The sequence below is a fragment of the Blennius ocellaris genome, assembly GCF_963422515.1.
Source record: "Blennius ocellaris genome assembly, chromosome: 18".
NCBI classification, from domain to species: domain Eukaryota; kingdom Metazoa; phylum Chordata; class Actinopteri; order Blenniiformes; family Blenniidae; genus Blennius; species Blennius ocellaris.
This window is the reverse complement of record NC_137667.1, coordinates 13,279,699-13,302,333: the sequence shown is the minus strand read 5'-3', so window position 1 is coordinate 13,302,333 and position 22,635 is coordinate 13,279,699. Positions and strand designations below refer to the sequence as shown.

Here is a 22,635-nt window from a genome sequence, read left to right as displayed (position 1 = left end):
ACTACTGTTTCCATGCTCAAGAATAAAGGGATTAAATTGTATATATCAGGTTGTTTTGTTTTTTTCTTCCTGTATTTCCATTTGAAGGCTTATTTTTTTTGGGTCCATCCTTGTTTTCCATTTCCACAGCAATAAAAAAAATATCCCAGTAAAATGCCTCACATTCTTCATATTTAATTCGATTATAATAATCATAAGACATTTTGCTGGACACTGTAAAGGGACAGAGGATTGATGGGAGACAACAGGGAGACATGATAAAGGTCATCATTCAGGTTTTAAACCACCTCATCTGACCATCAACAGCACACATTATTTCATTTTATATATATATACATACATACATACATACATACTGTGTATGTATATATATACATACATACATATATACATATACACATATATATACATACATATATACATATATATATATATATACATATATATATATATATATATATATATATATATATATTTTTTTTTTTTTTAGTGTGTGACATAAGCTGTGTGTCAGACATAAACTTTCTGAATATGAGGTTTTCACACAGAAAACAGAAAGAAAATCCTCACACACATTAAAATATTACAGCAATTTTCTACAGCAGAATCAAACATCCTGTGAGCTGTCAGACACACGCACACACACACACACACACACACACACACACACACACACACACACACACACACACACACACACACACACACACCAATCAGTTCGGTTCAAGAAGACGATGCACAGCTCTCAGTATCAAACATGCAGGAGGACAGAAGAGCAGTCAGACGGGTCTTTACAACCATGGAACAAGGAGGAAGTTGTGTGTTCCAGAGTTTCTGAGGTTCATTGAGTTGTTGGTTTTTTTTGTTTGTTTGTTTGTTTTGTTTTTTTCCACGGGGAGTCACCGGACGACCTCTCACGACTCTGCAGAGCTGTTGGAGAGTGTTTGTGTCCCAGCTGCTGCGATCAAAACCTCTCGGAGAGGATCGCTGGCCAAGAGAAGGACGAGGAAGTGCAGAAATTAAAAAATAAATAACCGTTTAAAAGAAAAAAAGGAAAAAAGAAAAAAGAAAAAAGATCTATCTTGGCGGAAAGCTTTACTGTGCTGCCGCGGTGGGCGTGGCAGCGTGACATCCTGCCAGGGAAACATTAGACGAAGAGGACGTGAGGGATTTAGGCGTCTGACACCTGCAAACATGACAAAAAAAAAAAAAGTTGTTTTAGAATTAAATAGGTAAAATCCAGGTTTTTACTTACAATAGAGACCTATATTAATATGATTACTCAGTGGCGACGCTGAGATTATAGGCTTCGGACCCAATGAGAGATAAACCATCAGATTAGGCCCGGAGAGGGTGTAGTTAATACTCAGTAATCCCATTTAGCGATGCATTGACTCTAAACCGATAAGAGTTCACTCGTCAAACGCAGGCTCAACCATAAAAGCAGGTTTCAGTAGAAGTAGGATAAAGTCTTTTTCAGTCCAGGGTGAAGCTCAGATCATCATGAATGAAGCAGGATTGAGCTTGTGGACATGAGTGAACAGATTGTATTTCGAGAAACATCTTGTAAACTTGCACTTTTCAATTATGACCAAACACCATCATAGTTGGAAAATACATTCAAAAACTTGTTTTTTTTTCCTGTTCTACATATTGTCTCATAAAGCATATTCATGAGGTCGTCACATTTGTATGGTTCCGAATTCTAAAACTGGACTGTTCTACAGGCAACTCACCAGGAGCGAGATTTGCGGACTCCTTTGTCCTTCGTAGGCGAGTTGTCCGCCGAGGGACTTTGGTTTGTGTCTGCCTCCATTGAGCGGTCCAGAGAGGACATGTTGGGAGGAGTCATGTCCAGCTCCAGAAACATGATGTTCTCAGCCTGAACGCAGAATCGTGATCAGATGTGAGCGGCGGCGACACGGGAAAAATGTCTCACGCTGCTTATATAGCGAGAGGATTTCTGGCCCGAAGGGATCTTCAGGTCAATTAAGCACAAATAAGCCGAATAGATAAGATTTTTTTAAACGCTGTATCGCTTTGTGCAGAAAATGCAAATGTGTTTGATTTGCATTAAGCTTACAAAACGTCTTTCAAATCATTTTAATTTGTGCAACAGAAAACAAATGTAAATGTCCTATTGTGATATTTTATTGTTGTATGAGCGGCTCTAAGACGACCTGCACGTTTCAGACCCGTTTCCCAGAGAAAATCTAAACAGTCACTTGTCTTATATTGGACCAATACGGTAGTGATACAAACAACATTATTAATATGTACAAGACTAGATATAATTAGTAGCAGGAACGATAGAATGGAATAGAAAATACAGTTAGGCAATGAGAATGATGCAATACAGGAAATACATACATACTGTATGTTGTGTAGTTTTATTGCATCAGCAGTCTCAAGGCACTTTACATGATTAGTCACATTCAACCAGTCACGCACACGTACACACACGATATATGATTTCTAATATAACAAGTAAATTAAAATAATTAAGCTGTTTCAGGTTATATCCTGAATGAAATAAAAGCTCAAAGCTGAAGCTGAAATTCAGGCTGAAATATTTCCCATCGAAAAGCTTGAATTTGATTTTAATAGTTTTAACTTTAATCTGAGAAAAAAAACAAAAAAAAACACACCCTTACCCTGTATCTAGAATGAGCGCCCATGGCGATGGCGACCCTGGCGTACTGGCTGATGGGTCGTTTGTATCCGACTGCAGACGCTGGTCTTTTCTTCATCTGTGTGGATTTACTGAGACGCAATGAAAAGCTTATTAGGAAAATCAGTCCTGAGAAAGTGTCGGCGTGACGAAAAGAGAAGCTAAAGGCAGAAGGAAAGCGCAGCAGTTTGCAGCGGCGGAGGACGACAAAAGAGCAGAGTGAAGAAGAAGAAGAAGAGCGAGACGCACACGGAGACAGAAAGCCACGAGTAATGTGTCACCGACCTCTCTGCAGGAACCAGAGGCTGGAACTTCCACTGATCCTCCTCGGGGTCAAAGGTCAGCCTGTTCATGATTTTGTTCTTCTCCTCCGGGGGAATGAAGTTCTCGATGATCAGATACCTGCACGTACGCCAGACGCACAAAGTGCAGCCTATAATTTGCTTGACATTTCGGCGTTTCGTCGTCGCGTCCCGCCAATCTGAACGCGACTCCCGGCAAAACCGCCTGCTGGAGGCCCGCCGGGGCTCGACTCACTTGAACTTGAGCTCCCTGGTGAGCTCGTTCTGCGTTTGCTCCAGTTCCTGTCGGCTCTTCACGTGCTCGTCGTTCACGTCCTGGATCTCCGCCTTGATGCACTGCAGCTTGGCGTACAGCTGCGGAAGGAGGGAGGGAGAAGGAAAGAAAGAAAGGGACAAGCCAGAAGAGTTTGGGTGAGAGGGGCGGCAGTGAAGCTGGTTTCCAGCTCGGTTGCCCATAGCAGCAGCACCGGAGGCAGTGGCGTCTGGAGAAGTGGCCAGCCAATGAGAGGGCACGCCAACATGGCCGCAGTCCTCCCGTCTCCTCCGTTCCTCCACTCCTGCGCATTCACACCCCTCTCTCTCTCTCTCTCTCTCTCTCTCTCTCTGTCTCTCGTTCTTTGAGTTCATCCACAGCCCGGAACAAAGGCACTGAGCTCACATTGCAGACCTGAATCATGACGCGGCACTTATTGCTCCTGCAGTCGTCGGGTGTGAAGATTTGAATAAGAAAGGAGATCAATGAGAGGCGGCCGGCCAGAAAACCAAGAGGAAGGTGGTTTCTTCTCTGAGCGCAACAAACCAACAAACCTGGTGCTTAAAATAGTTTAAAAAAACTACTTCAGGGGAGGTTCATATCTACTGCTACTGCACTACTAATGGGCTGTTTATTTCAGTTTGATCTCTACATGGAAACATGTAATATAACCAGAGATGTAAACTGCACAGTAATCGTACTCTAGTAACTCTTTAGATTGTCTAAAAGTTCATATTTAACAGTGTCAACAGTTGGTATTTGATTTACTCACCTGCATCAAAAAGCTCAGTTTAAAACAAGTTTTTAAATTTTAATTATGACAAAAATCTAAAAATTCCAATTAGGAATGTTGTGTTTTAAACAAATGACACTAGAAAAATATAAAAATATATTCTTATTCTTATTATAAAAAAAAGGAAAGAAATTGTAAAGAAATGAGTGCAACTGAACACTATATGTACAAATATCAACAAAGACTACTTATTTACAGCAACATCTTTGTAACCCATCACTCCACCTCGGAGTGTCAATATAATAATAACACACAAATCTGCTTCACTGGTTCTTCTCAAAACTTCCTGCAATGACATTGAAACAGAAAAAGAGACATAATTGAATCGGCATGCGTATTAATCCAGCACGGTCAAACCAAAACAAGGAAGTTAAGATTTGAATCTGACAAGCCCATCGGTTTAAATCCTTTTTCGATGTCTCTTATATAGACAGAAATGCAAGGTTTGATGTTGCAACAAGTATCACAGCAACTACCGGTATATTTACATGGACTTGACAACCGTGATATCGTCTTAATTCACAATGCTGCTGCTGGAATGCTTCAAATAGGCTTAAAGTGAGTCCACGCGGCTCTCATTAGCTTTTTATTTTAGCACTGGAAACTTGACAGGAGCAGATGATCATGACGGGAGTTACTCTGGTCTTCTTATTTAATTATGCCTAATTTAGGCCGCGGTTGTAGCAGATCGTAATTCCAATTGGTTTTACACAAGCCTAATATTCAAAATCAGTTAAAACAAGGAAAATCTGAATCATTATTATCAGTTTGCTTGTTTTTTTTTTTGAGTGCACGGTGTGAAAAATGTTTCCTGGCATTGTTTTTCCCTCGTGAAGACGCCATGCAGTGGAGAGGACAGAGGAACGTTTGGGATCAGAGCAGCAAAGATCAGCCGACGATCGTTAGTCACGTCGGAGTCATTCACATGGCGGGTGGTTCGGGGGGGGGGGGGGGGGGTTTAGTGAGTTATTGGAGGATATTGTGCAATCTGACTGGGCAGGAGGTGGAAGAAGGTTAGTGTGGAACCATATGAGGAGTCCCGATGTAGAGTGACGGTGAGATACCGGTCCCGGGAAGGACACGGGGACGGCAGGACGAACCTTGAGGTACTGAGATTTAAGTATGTGTCCGAGCGAAGCGTGTGTCCAGGGAGGAGGAGGAGGAGGAGGAGGGGGCGGGGGGGCCATTGGGGTCCATGTCAGGGGTCACGGGGGGGTCAAAGTAGCAGAAGAACAAAAAAACAAAAAACAAATGTGTGTGTCCGTAGGAGTGCATGTAGAAACAAATCAGCATCTCTTTTACAGTAAGAATGAAGTATTGTTTCTGTACGTTCATGTGTGAGTATGAGATTTTTTTTTTTTTTTACCTTCTTGAGTTTCTTGGTCTTGGCCTCCACTTCCTGCTGCAGGGAAGTAAACGTCTCCCTCAGTTCCACCGTTTCCTCATCTTGGACCAACATCTGCTGCTGGATCTCCCTCTCACTGCGGGTCTGGAAGCATGAAAACACACATAGAATGATATATACTACACGTGGTGGCCTTTTTAAACACAAAGCTTTATCAGCACCTAGCAAATGAGCTTAACTAGTACATTTCACTTATTTAATAACAGAGGGAAATGATAAATCATGATAAAACACTGCAACTAAACACTATTGAGATTTAATCAATAATAATAACAACACCGTATGCAACCATTTCTTCCTCTTTGTCCTGTTTTGCTTCACAGCTTGTTTTTTTTGGGGTTTTTTTTAAAACACATTTTAATTATTTGCCCACAAATGCCAGTGTGTCATGTACTGTGAAAAGAGCTCCACTGACTGGTAACGTAACAGCTTAATATGCAGCGGACACTCGTTTAAAGTGCGAAAAAAAACCCAAACACATTTTCTTAGCTTCAGCTCGCTAACTGACTTCAGTGCGTATTATGTGTGCTAGAAAATAAACGACATAACTTACACTCCTGCAGTAAAATGCAGGCTTTGCGGTAAATTACCTGCTCAGCGATCTCCTGCTGCTTCACCTCCAGCATCTTCTGCTGCTCGTTGGTGTGATCGATGATGTTCTTTCCTCCCACCAGCAGCTTGCTCTCCATCGCCTAGAGCATGACAAACCAAACAAAACAAAAAAAAAAAGTCAAATGTAACTTAAACTACAATATTGTTGCTCTTAAAACAGTAACATTTTATTCATTTTAGCCTCCTGCTGTGGAGTCGATTGCTAAAACGGCAAACATCAATATGTCTTGGTGTTTAAACAGGAGTATTGTTTGATTGTTTTATATTTTACTTGAACTCTTTTGGTATATAATTCTATTTACTCATGTTTATTTAAGTTGATGAACTGTTATAAAATAAATTGTTTTACGAAATGCGCTTTATGTTTGTGTCTTGCATATGAAAAAAACATTGTATAAAAATAAACAAATTAATTGAAACAAGAAATGTGGGCATTGTGTTAAGTGGAGCTGCTTGTGTTAAGTGGAGCTGCTTCTTTTGAAAATAGAATCAACTCATTTCCTGTGCAACGTGTGTTATCAGGCCTCATGAAGCTCAGTGTTTATTTAATTACTTATCTATCATATAAACACATTTATTCATTGTTTTTATAACTATAGTCAAATTAAAACTTGACTTCTGAGGACTCAAACATTGGGTTGCTGTACAAGAAAATAAACAAGATGATAATTCACATGAATTCACGTTACAAAATAGATAGAATAGACAAAATCTGTAATTAAAACAAACCCAGTTCAAATAGGCTCAAAGGATAAAAACGTGGTTGATATAAAAGGCATTACAAAGCGAAGTAGAACCAAGTAGCATAAAAAGTCAGTCAGTAGAAAAACATATTGATAAATATTGCGATATAATGAAGTACAGTATCGCACTGTCTTTGGAAGCATCACTTTTAAATATAGTATTAAGTTTCCATTTGGACAAACAAACTCATAATTGACAAAAGGCTAATCGTAACAACAGGGTTTACTATAAGAAAGAATTAGAAAGAAAAAAAACACAAATGTGCTTGTGTTTGCCTGTGAAGCTCCTGGAGGTCAAACTGAGTTCATCTGGACATTGAACAGTTGTGCCTTTGTGAGTGTTTGTGAGCTGGAGTTGCCTTCTGTGCCCATTTTGTGCTCTTGGGGCAGACGGACGACGGCGGACAACAAATCTGAGCTCGGAGCAAAATGTGTGGCGTTTCAGACGTGAAGCTTTAAACCGGTGCGAAACTGCACGGATTTCTGGTGTTAAATGAAAATAAAGTGATTCTGTCATACTAGAATGTGTGACACAGTTTTACATGTTCATTGGGTTACGATGCCTACAGGAGATTCATCGGACAAAAAAGTCCACTGTCTCTTTCTCGTTGAAGGTGTTGCTCTTATTACATCCTCGCGTTAACTCAGTGACTTCAAGACCCCAATTACAGGAGGATTAAAGGCCTGGAGGACAAAGTTATGTAATCTCCAAGTCTTGTAAGTGAATTACGTACGCACACACACACACACACACACACACACACACACACACACACACACACACACACACACACACACACACACACACACACACACACACACACACACACACACACACACACACACACACACACCCATCATTATTCAGATCCTCATCCTGAGGGCATGAGTCTAAAGAAGGGAAATACAAGGAAATAGAGAAGCAGCAAGGAAAAGAACTGAAGGGAAAAGTGTAAAAAGACAAAAGATGGACAGAAAAAGAGGGGCACACTGGGGCCACGGGCATTTGTATAGGCCACATTCCAGGACTTTATACAAAAAGAGTGTGTGTGTGTGTGTGTGTGTGTGTGTGTGTGTGTGTGTGTGTGTGTGTGTGTGTGTGTGTGTGTGTGTGTGTGTGTGTGTGTGTGTGCAGCATATACATCCTCCAGCATTTGCACACACACACACACACACTGTCCACTGGAGTATACACACAAAAACAGACATTTTAACTCATGCAGAGTACAGTGGAGTCCTTCAGAGGGGACGCGTCTGCAGCAGGTCTGCACAGAAAGCCTCTTTGTTTAGAGTATTCTTTGTGTCCAGTGTGTGTGTGTGTGTGTGTGTGTGTGTGTGTGTGTGTGTGTGTGTGTGTGTGTGTGTGTGTGTACATGTACGTATGTGTGTGTGTGTGTGTGCGTGCGTGTGTGTATGTGACTGCTTGCTTTGCTGCTCTTTGTATTCTGTCATATTCTTTCAGCTTCATTGAAGAACTGATTCATGTGGGAGGATTTTTTTTTTTTCCATTTGCATCCCATGTCTCTTCCCTCACAGGCTGACCACATACATGCACATTCCTCATGCACACACTCGTAGAGTTCACACTATGGATGGAGTGTCTTTATATTTAGCTCAGTGCCTCGTTATCTCTCCTCTTGCTGGATCATATGGGATGTAATCTGAATGTTAAGGGCCCGTGAAATAACTACAGGAAGGCTAAAGACCTATTCTATTCTAATGAGGCTATTAAATAATGTCTATTTTTACCTGTTTTAGAAATTTATATATATTTTTTTATATGTCAGATGGGTGGGTATCACTCTGTTGTCATTCTGCTTTTACCCTGTAAAACACTTTTTGTCCTAAAAGTGCTATAAAAAAAATTGTTTGATTATGATTTGTCTTGACACTGTTTCTTGCTTTTTTTTTTTTCTTTTTTTTTTTTTTACTGCATTGAAATTCTCTCATGCTTCATGTTGTTTTACAGAAACGAAAATTGGTTATCCTGTAAACGTCTCATTGGGCGACAGTGGAAACTGAGAAAAGTGACTTTCAGCTACAATCTATAAATATGAGATTTTATTTGTATGTATTTATTCATTTTTCTTAAAATAAAATAAAAAGAAATGGGCAGCATCAAGCTGTGATAAATGTCAAGGTGAGTTGGAGCAGATCCCAGTCAGCCTCCTGGACCAGGTGTCAGTCCATTGACAAAACTGGGTTTTTTCAAGAAATTCTGCACTTACTCTAAATTTGTTGTCTGGAAACACTAGTGTCACACACAATTACTCCATTTAATGTAAGTATTGGGTTTCCCCACTTGTAATTAGTATCCATCACTCTGCGCGTAATTATAGAGACGTTCAGATTGGCTGATAGTCGCAGAAGAGAGATTCTCATGGTGGCTCCTCTTCGTTTGCCACCTCAGGATTGCTTTCTCAGAAGTAGGTCACATTGTTCTATGGCCACCATACTTTACTCCACAAAAGCATTTGTTTCAAATGTGAGGCCACTCCCTTCAGACTACCATTACAAATTGTGCGAATATGGAAATATAGACCATAAAAGATTTTACGGCATCCTGCTCAAAGTGTTTTTAAACGACATGAAAAGAAAGTGATTTGTTACGTAACTCTTTCTTAATGCAAGATGATAAAGTTAAGTGGGACATCCAGTTAAGTCTGAACTGACCTGCAGCACATGTGTCATCACTCAGCTCCGGTTTAGTGGGACTTATTTGTGTTTTCAGGCCATAATTCCTATAGTCTACATTTCACCATCGCAGCGTCATCAAGTCTTTGTCATGCATGTTGGATGGAGATCGAGCATTACTCAGCTATTCTAACTGAGAATTGAAACAAGAGCTCACTGGTCGTGAGTTTCCCCAAGGCTGTCATTAAAAGAAAGCAGGAGGAAATCTAGTCAGATCAAAGTAAAAAAAAAAAAAAAAAAATCCAGCTTTGGACATAAAAGGAAAGTCAGTTTTGATTAAATAGAAGAAGAAAAGCATTTGTCTTTTGAATGTTTTAGATTCATCTGAAGAAAAGGACAAAAGGAGGAGGAGTTTAGTTTTCTTCACTTCAGATGAGAGTTGTCTTCTTAAAATGCAATGTATTATGTTTGAGGCCCACAAGAGTCTGTCTCTCTGTGTTTGTCCTGCGATGGACAAGCGGCCTGTCCACAGTGTCACCTGCAAGGTTTATAGTCTTCCAGGATCTGGTCCCACAACCCTGGATATGAAGCAGTGTAGAAGATTTGTCTCTCCAAAACATGAGCATGGATACAATTTTATATATCGAAAATAACCTGTCAATTTTAGGATGTCTTGACATGCAAGTGCTGCATCAAAGAGAAAAATGGATAATGACAGTTGTATTATTTGTTAAGTATATTGAATAAATAAAAGGCATCACTACTATATTCCTTTAAATCTTACTAAGAAATTATGCTCAAGACAAATATATTTTCTGTTTAGACTCGTGCTTTTATTAATTCACCAACACTGCAATATATGATTTTTTAATTTTTTTATTAAGTAAAATCAGATTCTTTATCCCGAAATAAAAATGTCCATTCTGTAATGACTCGTTTATCTGATGATGCTCTGCCGTTTGAAAAAAAAACAAAAACAAAACGATTTCTGTGAGACCCATTAGCTTCTCAAAGCGCTCAGAGATGGTCAGTCAGATGATGTAAATCTGGGTTTGTTTGTTTTTTTATAACTGCATTTCACTTTCAGGAGGAGGCGTGTGTGTGCCAGGGCCAGCCAGCATATTTCTTTGAGGACACATAATCTTGCGACATGAGTGCGAGTTCAAATTCTGTTGGCTGCGACTGATCCGTTTCCTGAAGGGGAAGTGGAAGAGAACGGGAAGTGTTGCATATTGAGTCGGTTCATCTGCATCGAGGCGACCAATGGCGGTGAGGCCTGCTGGGAGCGGCAAGGCTAAAAATACAACGTGACGACAACAGGTCCCGTGTGTGTGTGCGCGTGTGTGTGCGTGTGTGTGTGTGTGTGTGTGCGTGTGTGCCACGCAGAGACAGAAAGCTTGGTGGGAAGTGACAGGAGCAGAGGGAGAAGTAAGAAAAGATGAGAAGCCAAGCACGAGGTAGAAAGACAAAAAGGTGAAGACATCAATGAGAATCCGTTTCATTTTAGTCGCCGTTGATGAAAAATACTTGATCCAGGAGATGAAGCTTCAAATCTCACTTCCTCGCCGTCGGTCACCAACGAATCAACAAACAAACGAGGGAGGACGTTACAATCAGTTTCATTTTTCACCTGGTCTGAGCATGAATTTGTTCAGTAATTTGATTTCATCATTTAAACTAAGACCCTTTAAGGAGCAAAAACAATGATACAAAACCTGATTTCGTTTTTTGTCATACATCTGACATCTTGTTTACATATTTGGTTCAGGCTGCAGCAGAACTTTGTCACTGAATGCTGAGATTTAAAGTGACAGTTCATTCATTCAGCTTCTATAACTCTTTATTTACTTTGTCCCAGAGTGTGGATTAAACATACGCATGCAGAGGGAGAAAAAAAACCAAACTCGCACATTGAAAGCCAATACAGACTTTGAACCGTAAACGTTGTTTATGAAGTGACAGTTCTAAACATTTGCACAACGAAGATGCTTATTTAATATCATTTCAGTCTGAATGAAGTCTGGATGATAAAACTAAAGCCGGGGCCTGTGACTAATTATCTTTGCTTAGTAACACACACAGGAAGAAAGGAGGCTTTTCATACCAGAGTGTTACGCTACAATTACGGATGCATGTATAAAATGTGTGCCTCCTGAAATGTTGATGCTTTTCAACTCTATTGACTGACTTCATAAAAAGCTGTCTTACTGTCTTTGCATAGAATGCAAAGAAAATCAAGCCTCTTTGTAACTGTTATTGTCCATTGACTGCACACAGTCTACAGTATGTCTTTTTTTTTTGTCAGACAAAAGAAAGAGGGGAGCCAACATCATATTCACAAAGCACAAAAAAAGGCCTGTTTTTGCTGCGTTAATATAATTAACTTTGGGGTGAAAAGCGTTATATAAGCTGTAGACAGTCATGACACTCGTTTGATCCAATATTCAAATGGGTGAAAATCATGGAAAAGCTGGATTTGGGGCAATAAACCTTTTAATATAATGTTTTATGGACCGAGACCCATGTGAAAGTGTTGAAAAGCTGTATAATACGACCCCTTTTAACTAAATCAGAAAGATACGTTCACGCGTAAGAAAATACAGGAAATTCAAACAAGGACAGTTGGACACACCAGTAAGATACAAGAGTTCTCTGTGAAAACTTTTATACATGATAGTATCACTTTAATCTAATAAAATGGACTAACAATTTAGATTCTTGTCATTCTCTTGAAAACTCAATTAGTCTCTGAGTGAATAGTGTTAAAAATCTGTGAGTACACAATTAAAAAATACACAAGTTCAGCCACTTTTTGACGTTTTTGTTCAGAAATGTTTGTACATTGTAAGCTGATAACATAAACTAAATTTACGATTATTACTCTGCAGCAGCTTTCTCAAAGGTTTAAAATATTCCTTTAAGAGAGGAAAGGTGAGGAGGCTCATTTTCTAAACTTGCTTTGCATAGAAAACTGACATGATGCTTGTTTTATAGACAAACAAAAGTGTGTTAAATTATTCATGTTTATGTACAGATGTTCCCCTTTTTCTGTGTTTTACTGTAGCTAGCTACTGTACTGAATATTTTCCTTCGGTGGCTTAAAGTGAGCACGCACACGCAGACTTTATATCGAGACACACACGTGAAAACACACGGACACACGCAGAGCTGATTCATCAATATTTCAGTGAAGTGGCTCTCCATGCTGAAAGATGGAGAGCAGCGATGAGCTCGTTCCATTCATCTGCATCTGCTCCCTCCAAGACACACACACATGCACACGCACGCACGCACGCACACACACACACACACACACACACTCACACTCACACACACACACACACACACAGCTGTTCACTCCTTGTTCCACCTATATTTTAACAGGAAGGCAGCTACATAAACAGGAAAGCCAGTGGTCCTGCCCATTAAGCCATATGTTTTTGTATGTGTGTGTGTGTGTGTGTGTGTGTGTGTGTGTGTGTGTGTGTGTGTGTGTGTGTGTGTGTGTGTGTGTGTGTGTGTGTGTGTGTGTGTGTGTGTGTGGTTATAGGGTTGTTGGGACTAAAATCAAGTTCCCATAATGAAAATCAATCACATTTTGGTTTAGACTAGTAAGTATCGGGGTTGTGAGTTAGTATTTAAAATGGAACTGACAGTAAATTTACCAGGAAATAAATTGATCGTCCATAAAAGGAATGAATTTTTAAAAAAGCGCATGTGCACATGCACACATTACACAGATGACACATCCCATGAGGCAATGGGCATTGTTGTTGACCACGCGCTCTGATTGGCTGACCTTCAGCCGGCAGGATGCAGGGAAAACCTAATGTCTGGTCAACGTCGACTTCATCCGACAACAAAGGGGAGGAGAAGCTAAAACGAGCCGACGTTGAGTTGATTAATTACTTGTGCTGATCTAGAATCGGTAAGCATGTGGCGTTTATTTGTTTTTCAGCTCAGAGGTTCAATTATCCTTCTGTTGGATCCATTCTGTTTGTCGCACCGCCTGACGAAGACACATCTATTTTAGGGTTCCTCCAAAAAAAGAAAGGAACGAGCCGCAGAGAAAGAGCCCAGTGTTTCCCCACACAGACGGGATCCGGGCAGTTTGCCACGGAGGACCTTAAAAACTCTGAGTTTGAGCTTATTTAGAGTCACACCCATGACAGCACACTCTGATCACTTTTTTGCACAATATTTGCAAATACAATTTACTTCAGGGCTTCAGAGACGTTCACACTGACTGACCAGAAAAGGGCGGCTGTATTTAAAACGTCATCACCTGTCTCCCGGCTGCCCCCATGAAGGAGATACGGACTCTTTAAAACCGACGCAAATAACAAAACAGCTTCCAGGCCGAAGCAGCCAAACGCCAAACGCCAAACGCCTGAAAGAAAATGAACTACCATCCCAGACTGCAGATACAAGGTCAAATGAATTAGTTAATAACCAGTTTAAAAGTGATACAAATCACAAGATTGACAATAAACATCAGTGGGATGTGTTTAACTTATTCACACCATCATGAAAGAGAAAAAACAAGGAATGGAGGAAATCAGGGTCTATCGTGAGACTTTTTACTGGATAAATAATAAAAAAAAAAAAAAATCATCTTGGAAGGAGTTACTGTGATACTTCGGTGTCGTATGTGAGGAGGTACACTTACACAAAAGTTATAAATGCAAACTCAAGCAAAGGTAATACATTTCAAGTTGTGGCTAAAGTCTAAAAAAGAAAATCCTAAAACAAACATTCGCCCCACAACTTTACTGAACCGCTTTAATTTCAGAGCAAATGACTGCTACTTCGCTCCGCTTTGATAAACATTGAGATCTTTTTCCTAAACAACGTTGATTTTTCTCATTCGTCGACAACAATATTTAGAAGAAAGACGACGGATCACGTTCTCTCAGAAAAAAACGAGAGCCGGAATGTGTGAGCGACAGACAGAAGGAGGCAGTCGCTCTGGTTTTGACCCAGAAAAGTGGATCTAAGAATAGTCCAGTGGAGGGTCCTGGAGCCACACACACACACACACACACACACACACACACACACACACACACACACACACACACACACACACACACACACACACACACACACACACACACACAAATGAATGAAGCGACACTTTGCTCTGTGTCGGTAGAAGTGTGAGGTTTAAAAATATTCTGGTAAAATTGAACTTGATCTATCTATCTATCTCTCTATCTATCTCTCTATCTATCTCTCTATCTATCTATCTATCTATCTGTCGGCAGTGACGTCTGTGCGACACTTCCTCTGATCCAAACAGCTTCCTGGTGATTCCAAAGGCTCGCGGGAATCATGTTTTCCCGATCTCTTTATGTTGGATGCGTCACGCCGTGTGACACGGCGGCTGCTGACACATCTAAAGTCGCGCCAGAGTCTGCGAGAACGCAACGCGACTGATAAAGCCTGACAGCACGTGAGGAATCTGCCAGGGTCTGAATGACGTCTGGCCGCTTGCTGACGAGCTCGCCTCCATGTTTGAGGAAAAACATCATATAATGCAGTGTGAAATAAATCACAGCTTTATATGAACACAAAATGCCCCCAAAAGGCTGAACAAATACGAAAAGAACAAGCCAGTGGGGGAAAAAACAGCTCTGAAATGTTCAGCTGGTTGATTCACCAGGTAACTGTAAGAAAACGTACAAAAGGAAAAGGGAAGACAGAAGAAAGCCAAAGTGCATTATAGTTGTAGTCACACAATGCTGACGTGTTGCTTAATCTGACAATTCTGTCTACAAACAGCAACTATTGCCTAAATAACCTCATTCAGACCTAATGTGATGCTACACTACTTGTTTGTGTCCGTGCAGTTTGGTTAAATCTGAAGGAATTACAAAGTTTCCATAAGCGTGTTCATCATTTAACGACAAACACTAAACCTTTTAGGTTGTAATCAACTTCTGAGGAAACGATCCTACATCTACAATCAAACATTTCTGTTAAAATACCACTCATTTGACGTGAACTGGCAACCATACACTGGACGAAGTGCTATAGGAAATGGAAGGAAGGATGAACAGTGGATGTTTTGCGTCCTTTAAAAGACTTCTTGCCGAGCGGCACCCTCCCCAGGCGAGCTTCACATTCCAGCAGGAGATACGGAACGCGAGGACAAGGAGGTGACGTGGACACGTGTCCGACTTTTAATCTGCGAGGCCCCTCTGCTTGCGTCTCCACCTGCGCAACCAACGGGACGCCGCGCATGGCGCCGCGTGAACGCAAGCTGTCGGCACATCAGCAGGTTAACAACGGTTGCGCCGACGCCGCCCACACAGATGGAGGAGAGCAGTGAGCTGGCAGAAGCACCGGCTGACCCACCGGAGATGCTTTCTGACCCACTTCTGACTTGAGAGGACAGACGTGGAGCGCGCGAGAGAGAGAGAGAGAGAGAGAGAGAGAGAGAGAGAGAGAGAGAGTGACTGCTTCGCCATGTTATGATATCTATAATTGGTTATTTCTGAGCTCCATCCCACTGATCCCTCTTTCTCTCTCTCTCGCTCTCTCTCTCTGGCAAGTACGAGTCTCTGCCTGGCAACCTCTCTCTGATTGGTCCGCGGAGCGAAGAGAAAAAAGGGGCGCTTCGGGCAACACGCTGCGGTTGGTGGGTCAATATCAGCCTCAGCCAATCGTAGGAAAGATGGGACAGACGCGCGGCAAAAACGTATTCAGCATAAACAAGGCAATTACGCTGGTTTTCCTTTCATCCCCGAATGTTTTGAAAAGACGAAATAGCTCACTAATCTTGATAACAGACAAAATAATAACCTCCGTCCTGCCCGAGATGAAACCAGCGTCGGCAGATTGATGCACGGGAGGCAGGAAATGCTTCTTCTTCTCCTTAATCGTCTTCCTCCGATTCCCATCGCTCAGCAGCCAGCCGGTCCTCCTCAAACATTCCGACTGTGCAGTAATGATCCTGCACTTATTTGCCAAACAAACAGTTGAAACGGGAAGAAATATGAGGAGCCTCGTGCAGAAATGCGCCTTGCGCCCTGCATTGAAACATTGCAATGGCTCCCTGTGTGGCGGGACGGTGCCTTTTTGATTTCAGGCCATTCGTTTTAAGCTCGTGCAGCGCGAGTCCGATGAACACATTCTTGTTGTCCTTCATTACAAGACCGATGAGCCTTGATTTGGTGTCGTTTGCTTAATCTATCCAACAGATCTTTCCCACATTGGATGAGTAATGGTTTAGATTTGTGCTTTGTGTATCTGTGAATATCGAACGATAGACTGACGCACAGCGTCGACCCCTTGTGGTTTAGCATCCAACATTCTTCTGACTTGCCTGACATATACAACATGTATGCATATAATGTTGAACACAGTCTCACACTTGAATGTCTAAATATATTGTCATTGTCCTTTTGTTTTTCTTAATTTAACCCAGACTCACATATGTAAAACTTGAGTCAAACCCTGTGTAGAACCTGCTTTAAGTGAGTCCAACGACGGAGATTAATCCGCCCGTTCTGGAGATTACAGCCACGTTAAGGCATTAATGGACTTTAGATGGATTAACTCGCCATTTCCAATCTCAAAGTATTTCACACGGGCAGTTACACTCACCTCCTCGTGCTGCTGTCAGACCATAACACACTTCAGCACGTCTGACAAATTATTAAAAAATAAAAAATAAAGGATTTCTGCCCCAACAAAATTCACAGAACCTTGTTCATGCCGTAAAAAAAAAGTAGTTGCAGCTCATCAGTGGCCACCAACACCAAGATCATACTTCTCCTCCATGAAGCTTTGAATAGTCTTGGGCCTCGGTACGTCTCATTTAACTAGGATAAAATGAAACATTCAGACTCCTGGGGTCCTCAGGAAAAGAAAAATGTTCTCAGAGTCGGAAGAAACAATGACAAGCGGATTTTAGTTCCTACGCTTCTCGCCTGCTGAATAAAATATCCTGACCATCTGAGTACTGCTGAAATACTCGTTTCTTTTAAAACAGGCTTTAATCACACTATTATTTGCTCAGGCTTCTCATTAAACAATATAATTTCTTTATTTTACCTATGACCGTCATCTTAAAGAATTCAACCTTATTTATGGTCTTTGTTAAGCCTTTCTAAATCACCTTCTTTTAACGTATGTCCTTCGTTTCCTCGTAAAGCACTGCGGATTGCCTTGTGTCTGAATGCCGCTTATATCGAATACATTTCCCTTGCCTTGCCTCTGCCCAGAGCCCCGGGGCTGCTCAGGAAGCTGATACGGCAGTGTCTCGTATTGGGGGAGGGGGGGGGGGGGGGGGGGGGGGCAGGCTGCGGCTGGCTCGGCGTCAAAGAGTGCAGTCATTCTGCACGAGTGACTTATTGACTGGATAGGCCCGAGAATCACAGCAAATAATTAATGCAGCTCTGACTCTGCCTTTGATTGCTGCCAGTGTGTGTGACGGTCCGATATGGGGGTGGGGGGGGGGGGTTAACATCTCAGTAACACTGCAAAACACTGTGAAGAATACTGTTATTCATGAATTCCAGACTAATCCTGACGTGTAAAAAGCTTCAGTATGCTGTATTTTGGCTATAGACTGCATGAATACCACAGTAACGGCCCCTTAATTGATTCACTATACCTTTACTTTTTATTCATACATATAAAACCACTTGGAAGAATAAGAAGACCTTAAAATACCAATTAATTTTATGAACAAAACATAGAGTTAGTTTACTATTTAATTACTTCTGTCGTGGTCCAGTGTTGCACTGCTTCATGGATGTCTTTTATTTTCCCACATACATGGATTTATGTATTCAATGGCAATTTAATCAATTGATGACGCATTTAAGTCATTATTTAATAAGGCTTTATTTAATTTGAGCACTTTTCGGCGTCCGTATATGCCGCCGTGTACTTATTCATTACCCTTTGTAACCTTTCAATAAAATGTATCGAGGTTGGCACAGAGGGGATGAGCCATCTCACAAGATTGCTTTTGTCAGAACGGGCGAGCTGACACAGGCTGTTCTTTGCTGAATTTGCGTGAACTCCCTGAGCCTGTGTGCATCCTCTGCGTTTGCTCAGTTTTTGTTCCACGATCCAATGACGTCCGTGTTAAATAATAAGTGACTATAAAGTAGCTATGACTGCCAATGACTCTCTGTGGTCTTGGATGCTGCCCACTGTAGTATGTCTTGTGTAATACCAGTTATGACCAGCTGTGGCATCTCATATCTCTTACTTGATTGATTGATTGATAGATTGATTGAGGAAATGAAACTTAAAAATTTTAAAAGTAAAAAAAGAAATTTTTGTGATATTTCTGGTGTTTTTGTTAACATTGAGTGGATAGATGAGGGGTTTAAAAAAAAAAAACCCTACAGAAATTAGAAATACAATAGGGTCCCCCGCCCTTTGGGCTCGGTCCTTAAATAATAAAGATTAAAAAACAAACAAAGCACAAGCTCATAGGCTCGACCAGTGGTGTGAACTCACCTTATACTTGGCAGTCAGCTGTTCTGTGGCCTCCTGCTCTTTCCTCAGATCTCCCATCATCCTCTCCTTCTCTCCCAGAAGCCTCTGCTTCTCCTCAGCCAGCATGAACTGATCCCCTCTGATGGCCTCCGTTTCCCGCTCCAACCGCTGCTCCTCCAACTTCACGTAGTCCTCTGCCTCCTTTTCCACCTCCACCTCCTCCACCTCCTCCTCCTCCTCCTCCCCCTCCTCGCCATCTATATCTTCGACCCAGCTCTCGCCGTCCACCTGCTCCTTCTTCTGTTTGCTCCTCCATTTCCTGTGGTTCAGTTGGGCCCTGAGGCGAGCGATCTCCCGCTGGAACTCGCGCAGCAGGGCATCTTTCGGGTCCTCGTTGACTCGCGGCTGGTTCTGGATGTTTTTGGCCCTGTTGGCGTACCGGAGGGTGGTGAGAGTCTCGTCGTAATGCAGGGAGGACGGGCCAAGCGTGGCAACCATGACAGTCTTCGCATTACCCCCTAAGGAGTCCTGCAGCAGTCGGGTCAGCTTGGAATCCCGGTACGGCACATGGCCACTGCGCCCATCTGCCAGCGCCGAGATCACATTCCCAAGGGCCGACAGGGAGAGGTTGATCTTGGCAGCTTCTTTCAAGCGATCCCCCTGGACGCCGGTCTTGGCTTGGCGTTCGCTGCCAGCCAGGTCCACGAGGTTAAGACGCCCAACCCGAATGTGTTTCCTCCCATCTGGTCCGGGCTGGCTGCACTCCACTGTGATCAGGAACAAGGCATGGGACCTGGACGAATGCTCGTTCATGTCTGTTGCTCCGACCGCCCTGGCCTGATTGCCGACGTTCATCACCTCCTCGATCTCTTTGATGCTCTTGCAGACGCACGATGTCAGATCTCGAACGTACACCCCCGTCTCCGGACTCTCTCGGAGCTCCAGGGCTCTGGCGTTGCCGTGGTTTGGGTCGAGTAGGTCACGAATCTCCTCTCGATAGATCTCAAGGTAGGACGCCCGCACGAGGTACTGCTTGTCAGACTGGGACCGGGAAATGTGTGTGAAGATATGGTCGAAGGCATTGGGAATGACGCCTCGTTTCTCCGGGTCCATCCAGGCTCCCTGCATGGTGTACGTCTTTCCGGTTCCGGTCTGCCCATAGGCAAATATGGTGCCGTTAAACCCTGCCAGCACCGAATCTATCAGTGGACGGACGCTTTCGTCATACAGATCTCTCTGTTTGGAATTTGAATCGTATACTGCATCAAATGTGAAGGTTTTCTGGGGCTCGCTGATCGGCGCCCGAGGGTTCCTGAGGATCACCTGTCCGAGGCGCAGGTCCATCCGGATGATTCCCCCTGACGGCCCATTGGTCTCCTCTTTTCGATTCAGAGGCCGGCATCGAACTACCACCTTCACAGACTCACTGCTTTTGCTCTTTGACATGATGACTGGCTTTTGTTTCTTTTTTTTTAAACAGCAAAATGGCTATTATATCACATACAATTTAAAGATGGTGTTCAGCTTTAAGAAGCCTCCAACGAGCCTTTCCTCTGCCACTGATGGGATGTGATTTTTTTTTTTTTTTTATGATCATAAATATCAAATTCAGTATAGCTTCTTGATCTAATCACAATGGGAGGAAGAGAAAAAAAAGACGGCGGCTAATCAATCCAGACCGGGAAAAAGGATGGGATGTCAGGGTGTCCTGATATCCGCTCTCCTGTCTTATTGTCTGGTGAAATCAGCGCACAGACCCGACAGACGCTCCGCGACGTTCACGCTCCGTATCGACGCTCCATCGCAGCGCCCCGACACACGTCCAGACTCACACGGTGGAAAAAAAACAAAAAACAAAAAAACAAAACCTCCACGACGCCGGCGGTGGTGCTGGTGGTGGTGCTGGTGACACGAAGCGACTCGGGCATCGCGCTCCGCTCGTCCTGGCTGGAAACCACCCGGCAGCTTCACCGCGCACCGCCGTCCGTCCGCATCCTCCCGTCCCCCGCTACGAGATGCTCCGCTGCGGGCTGCCAAGTCCTCCGTGTGAGCGGAGGGATGGAGCGCGAGCGCGAGCGCGCGCACGCACACGTACACACACACGCACACACACACACACACACACACTGAACCACCACACCCCACATCACTGCGGAGTGGAAACAGAGGAACATGGGAAACTGAGTTTTTTTTATCCCACTAAAGTTAGGATTCTTGTCCAAGGCTGCCACCAGCTCGTCAAAAGGCCTCAACGTTTGTCCAGTTGATGATCTATAATTACCTCTGTCTGGAAACTATATTTAAATTCAATACTCACACGGACAAAACATTTCTAATTAAAAACAGTTGCATTCACTAAATCATTTTAGAGATTTTTTTTCCTTTTTCCTTCATCCAGCTTCTTGTTTCTGTTAAACATGGACACAATAACAATAATGTACCCATCTTCATCCAGCTCCCCATTCACAGGGAGACAAACTACAGCACACTGCATACCATGTGACTCATACCTAGAGAAAACCAGGATTCCGGAAGAGCAGTTGTTCTGAGCTTAAAATACAACAATCTGATATTAAAAAAAAAAAAAAAAAATCATTAAAACATTTCACTCACAGTATAGCGACATAAACATAGACAAGTGATTTTATGATTTCCATGGCCTCCACTTCAATCACATTTGCATGTGTTTGTTTTGGGTTTTTTTTGCCAAAATAATATGACAATGGTTTGGATTATGTTTACCTATTAGAATGATACAGAATTGATAAGCAATATCGAACCTAAAGGAATGAACACTCATGATTCACGAAGAAGCCCCCCCCCCCCCCGAAAAATCAATAAAAAAGAATATTTCTGTTGATTTGTGTTACAAACAACTAAGAACGCTGTTTATTGTATAAATCGATGGTTTTTAGTCAGGTTTTATGTGAATTAAGTTGTATTGTTAAAATGATTATTGCTATAATAATTAATGACCCATTGCAGTTTGTATGGAATTGTAGTCCACAAGATCACATGACAAGAGACATTGTACATTTAAAATAAAAACAATTGTATTTATTTCTTATTTTTTAATCTGTTCAAAAGAGACAGAAAAGGAATAATAACAATAAAATAAGATGTCGTTTCCCTGATCTGAGATAGGTTTCTTGTCAAAGCAGCACAGATTAATTGAAAAAGGTGGACAAATGCAAAATAAGAGTTCGTTAGCCTTCACTCTCTTACAAATACGCTGCAACGGCGCCCCCTGCCGGTGTAACAGTACCTCACAACCTGACCTCCAGTCAAAGTCACAAAAGGAGGTCAGGACAGTCATGTGAGCAGAAAGGAAAATTACCTGGTGTAACGCTGAAGGTGACGTGTTAGAGACAACGTCGGGGATCCACTTTTTCGAGGCAGTGGCATTTAAACTCATTCCTGTTTATTCTCTCTTCACGGTGCTGTAGGTTAAACTAACGGGGACGTCGGAAGCCACAAGGGGAATTTAACACATTCCACGTTAACAGTCGAGACAAACCACACCCTCACTAAACTGTATTTATCCTACAACTAACTGAATGTATTTGTAAGCCTGGTGAGTATTTGCTGAAGTTTTATCAAACTGGAAAGTTGCCCAATGAGTGCAGAGAGAAATCCTCCTGGCTTAGGTGTTCAGGTGTCACATTATTCTCTTGTGACTCAGGATATCAGTTCCCGGCATGCATGGTTATGTATTTTGAGACTATCAAGGTGATTACGAATGTATTGATTGAAACAAAAA

At 42.2% G+C, this 22,635-nt stretch overlaps 1 protein-coding gene across 1 annotated transcript; it reads right to left on the bottom strand.

Moving 5' to 3' along the window:
• Positions 1 to 581: 581 nt before the first annotated feature.
• On the bottom strand, positions 582 to 20,540 carry kif3ca (kinesin family member 3Ca). Its single transcript, XM_080514143.1, has 8 exons — positions 18,897 to 20,540; positions 6,015 to 6,116; positions 5,386 to 5,508; positions 3,209 to 3,327; positions 2,957 to 3,073; positions 2,655 to 2,763; positions 1,737 to 1,882; positions 582 to 1,186 (listed from the first exon to the last, which is right to left on the bottom strand). Exons 1-8 carry the CDS (start codon positions 20,319 to 20,321, stop codon positions 1,096 to 1,098), a joined length of 2,232 nt encoding a protein of 743 aa, XP_080370269.1. The 5' UTR covers positions 20,322 to 20,540; the 3' UTR covers positions 582 to 1,095.
• Positions 20,541 to 22,635: the final 2,095 nt, after the last annotated feature.

Coding starts and splice junctions, on each gene's coding strand:
- kif3ca (XM_080514143.1), bottom strand. CDS start 20,321: ATGTCAAAGAGCAAAAGCAGTGAGTCTGTGAAGGTGGTAGTTCGATGC. Junction 6,117..18,896: donor AGCTGACTGCCAAGTATAAG/GTGAGTTCACAC, acceptor GTCATGCTCTAG/GCGATGGAGAGCAAGCTGCT. Junction 2,764..2,956: donor CCTCTGGTTCCTGCAGAGAG/GTCGGTGACACA, acceptor ATTGCGTCTCAG/TAAATCCACACAGATGAAGA.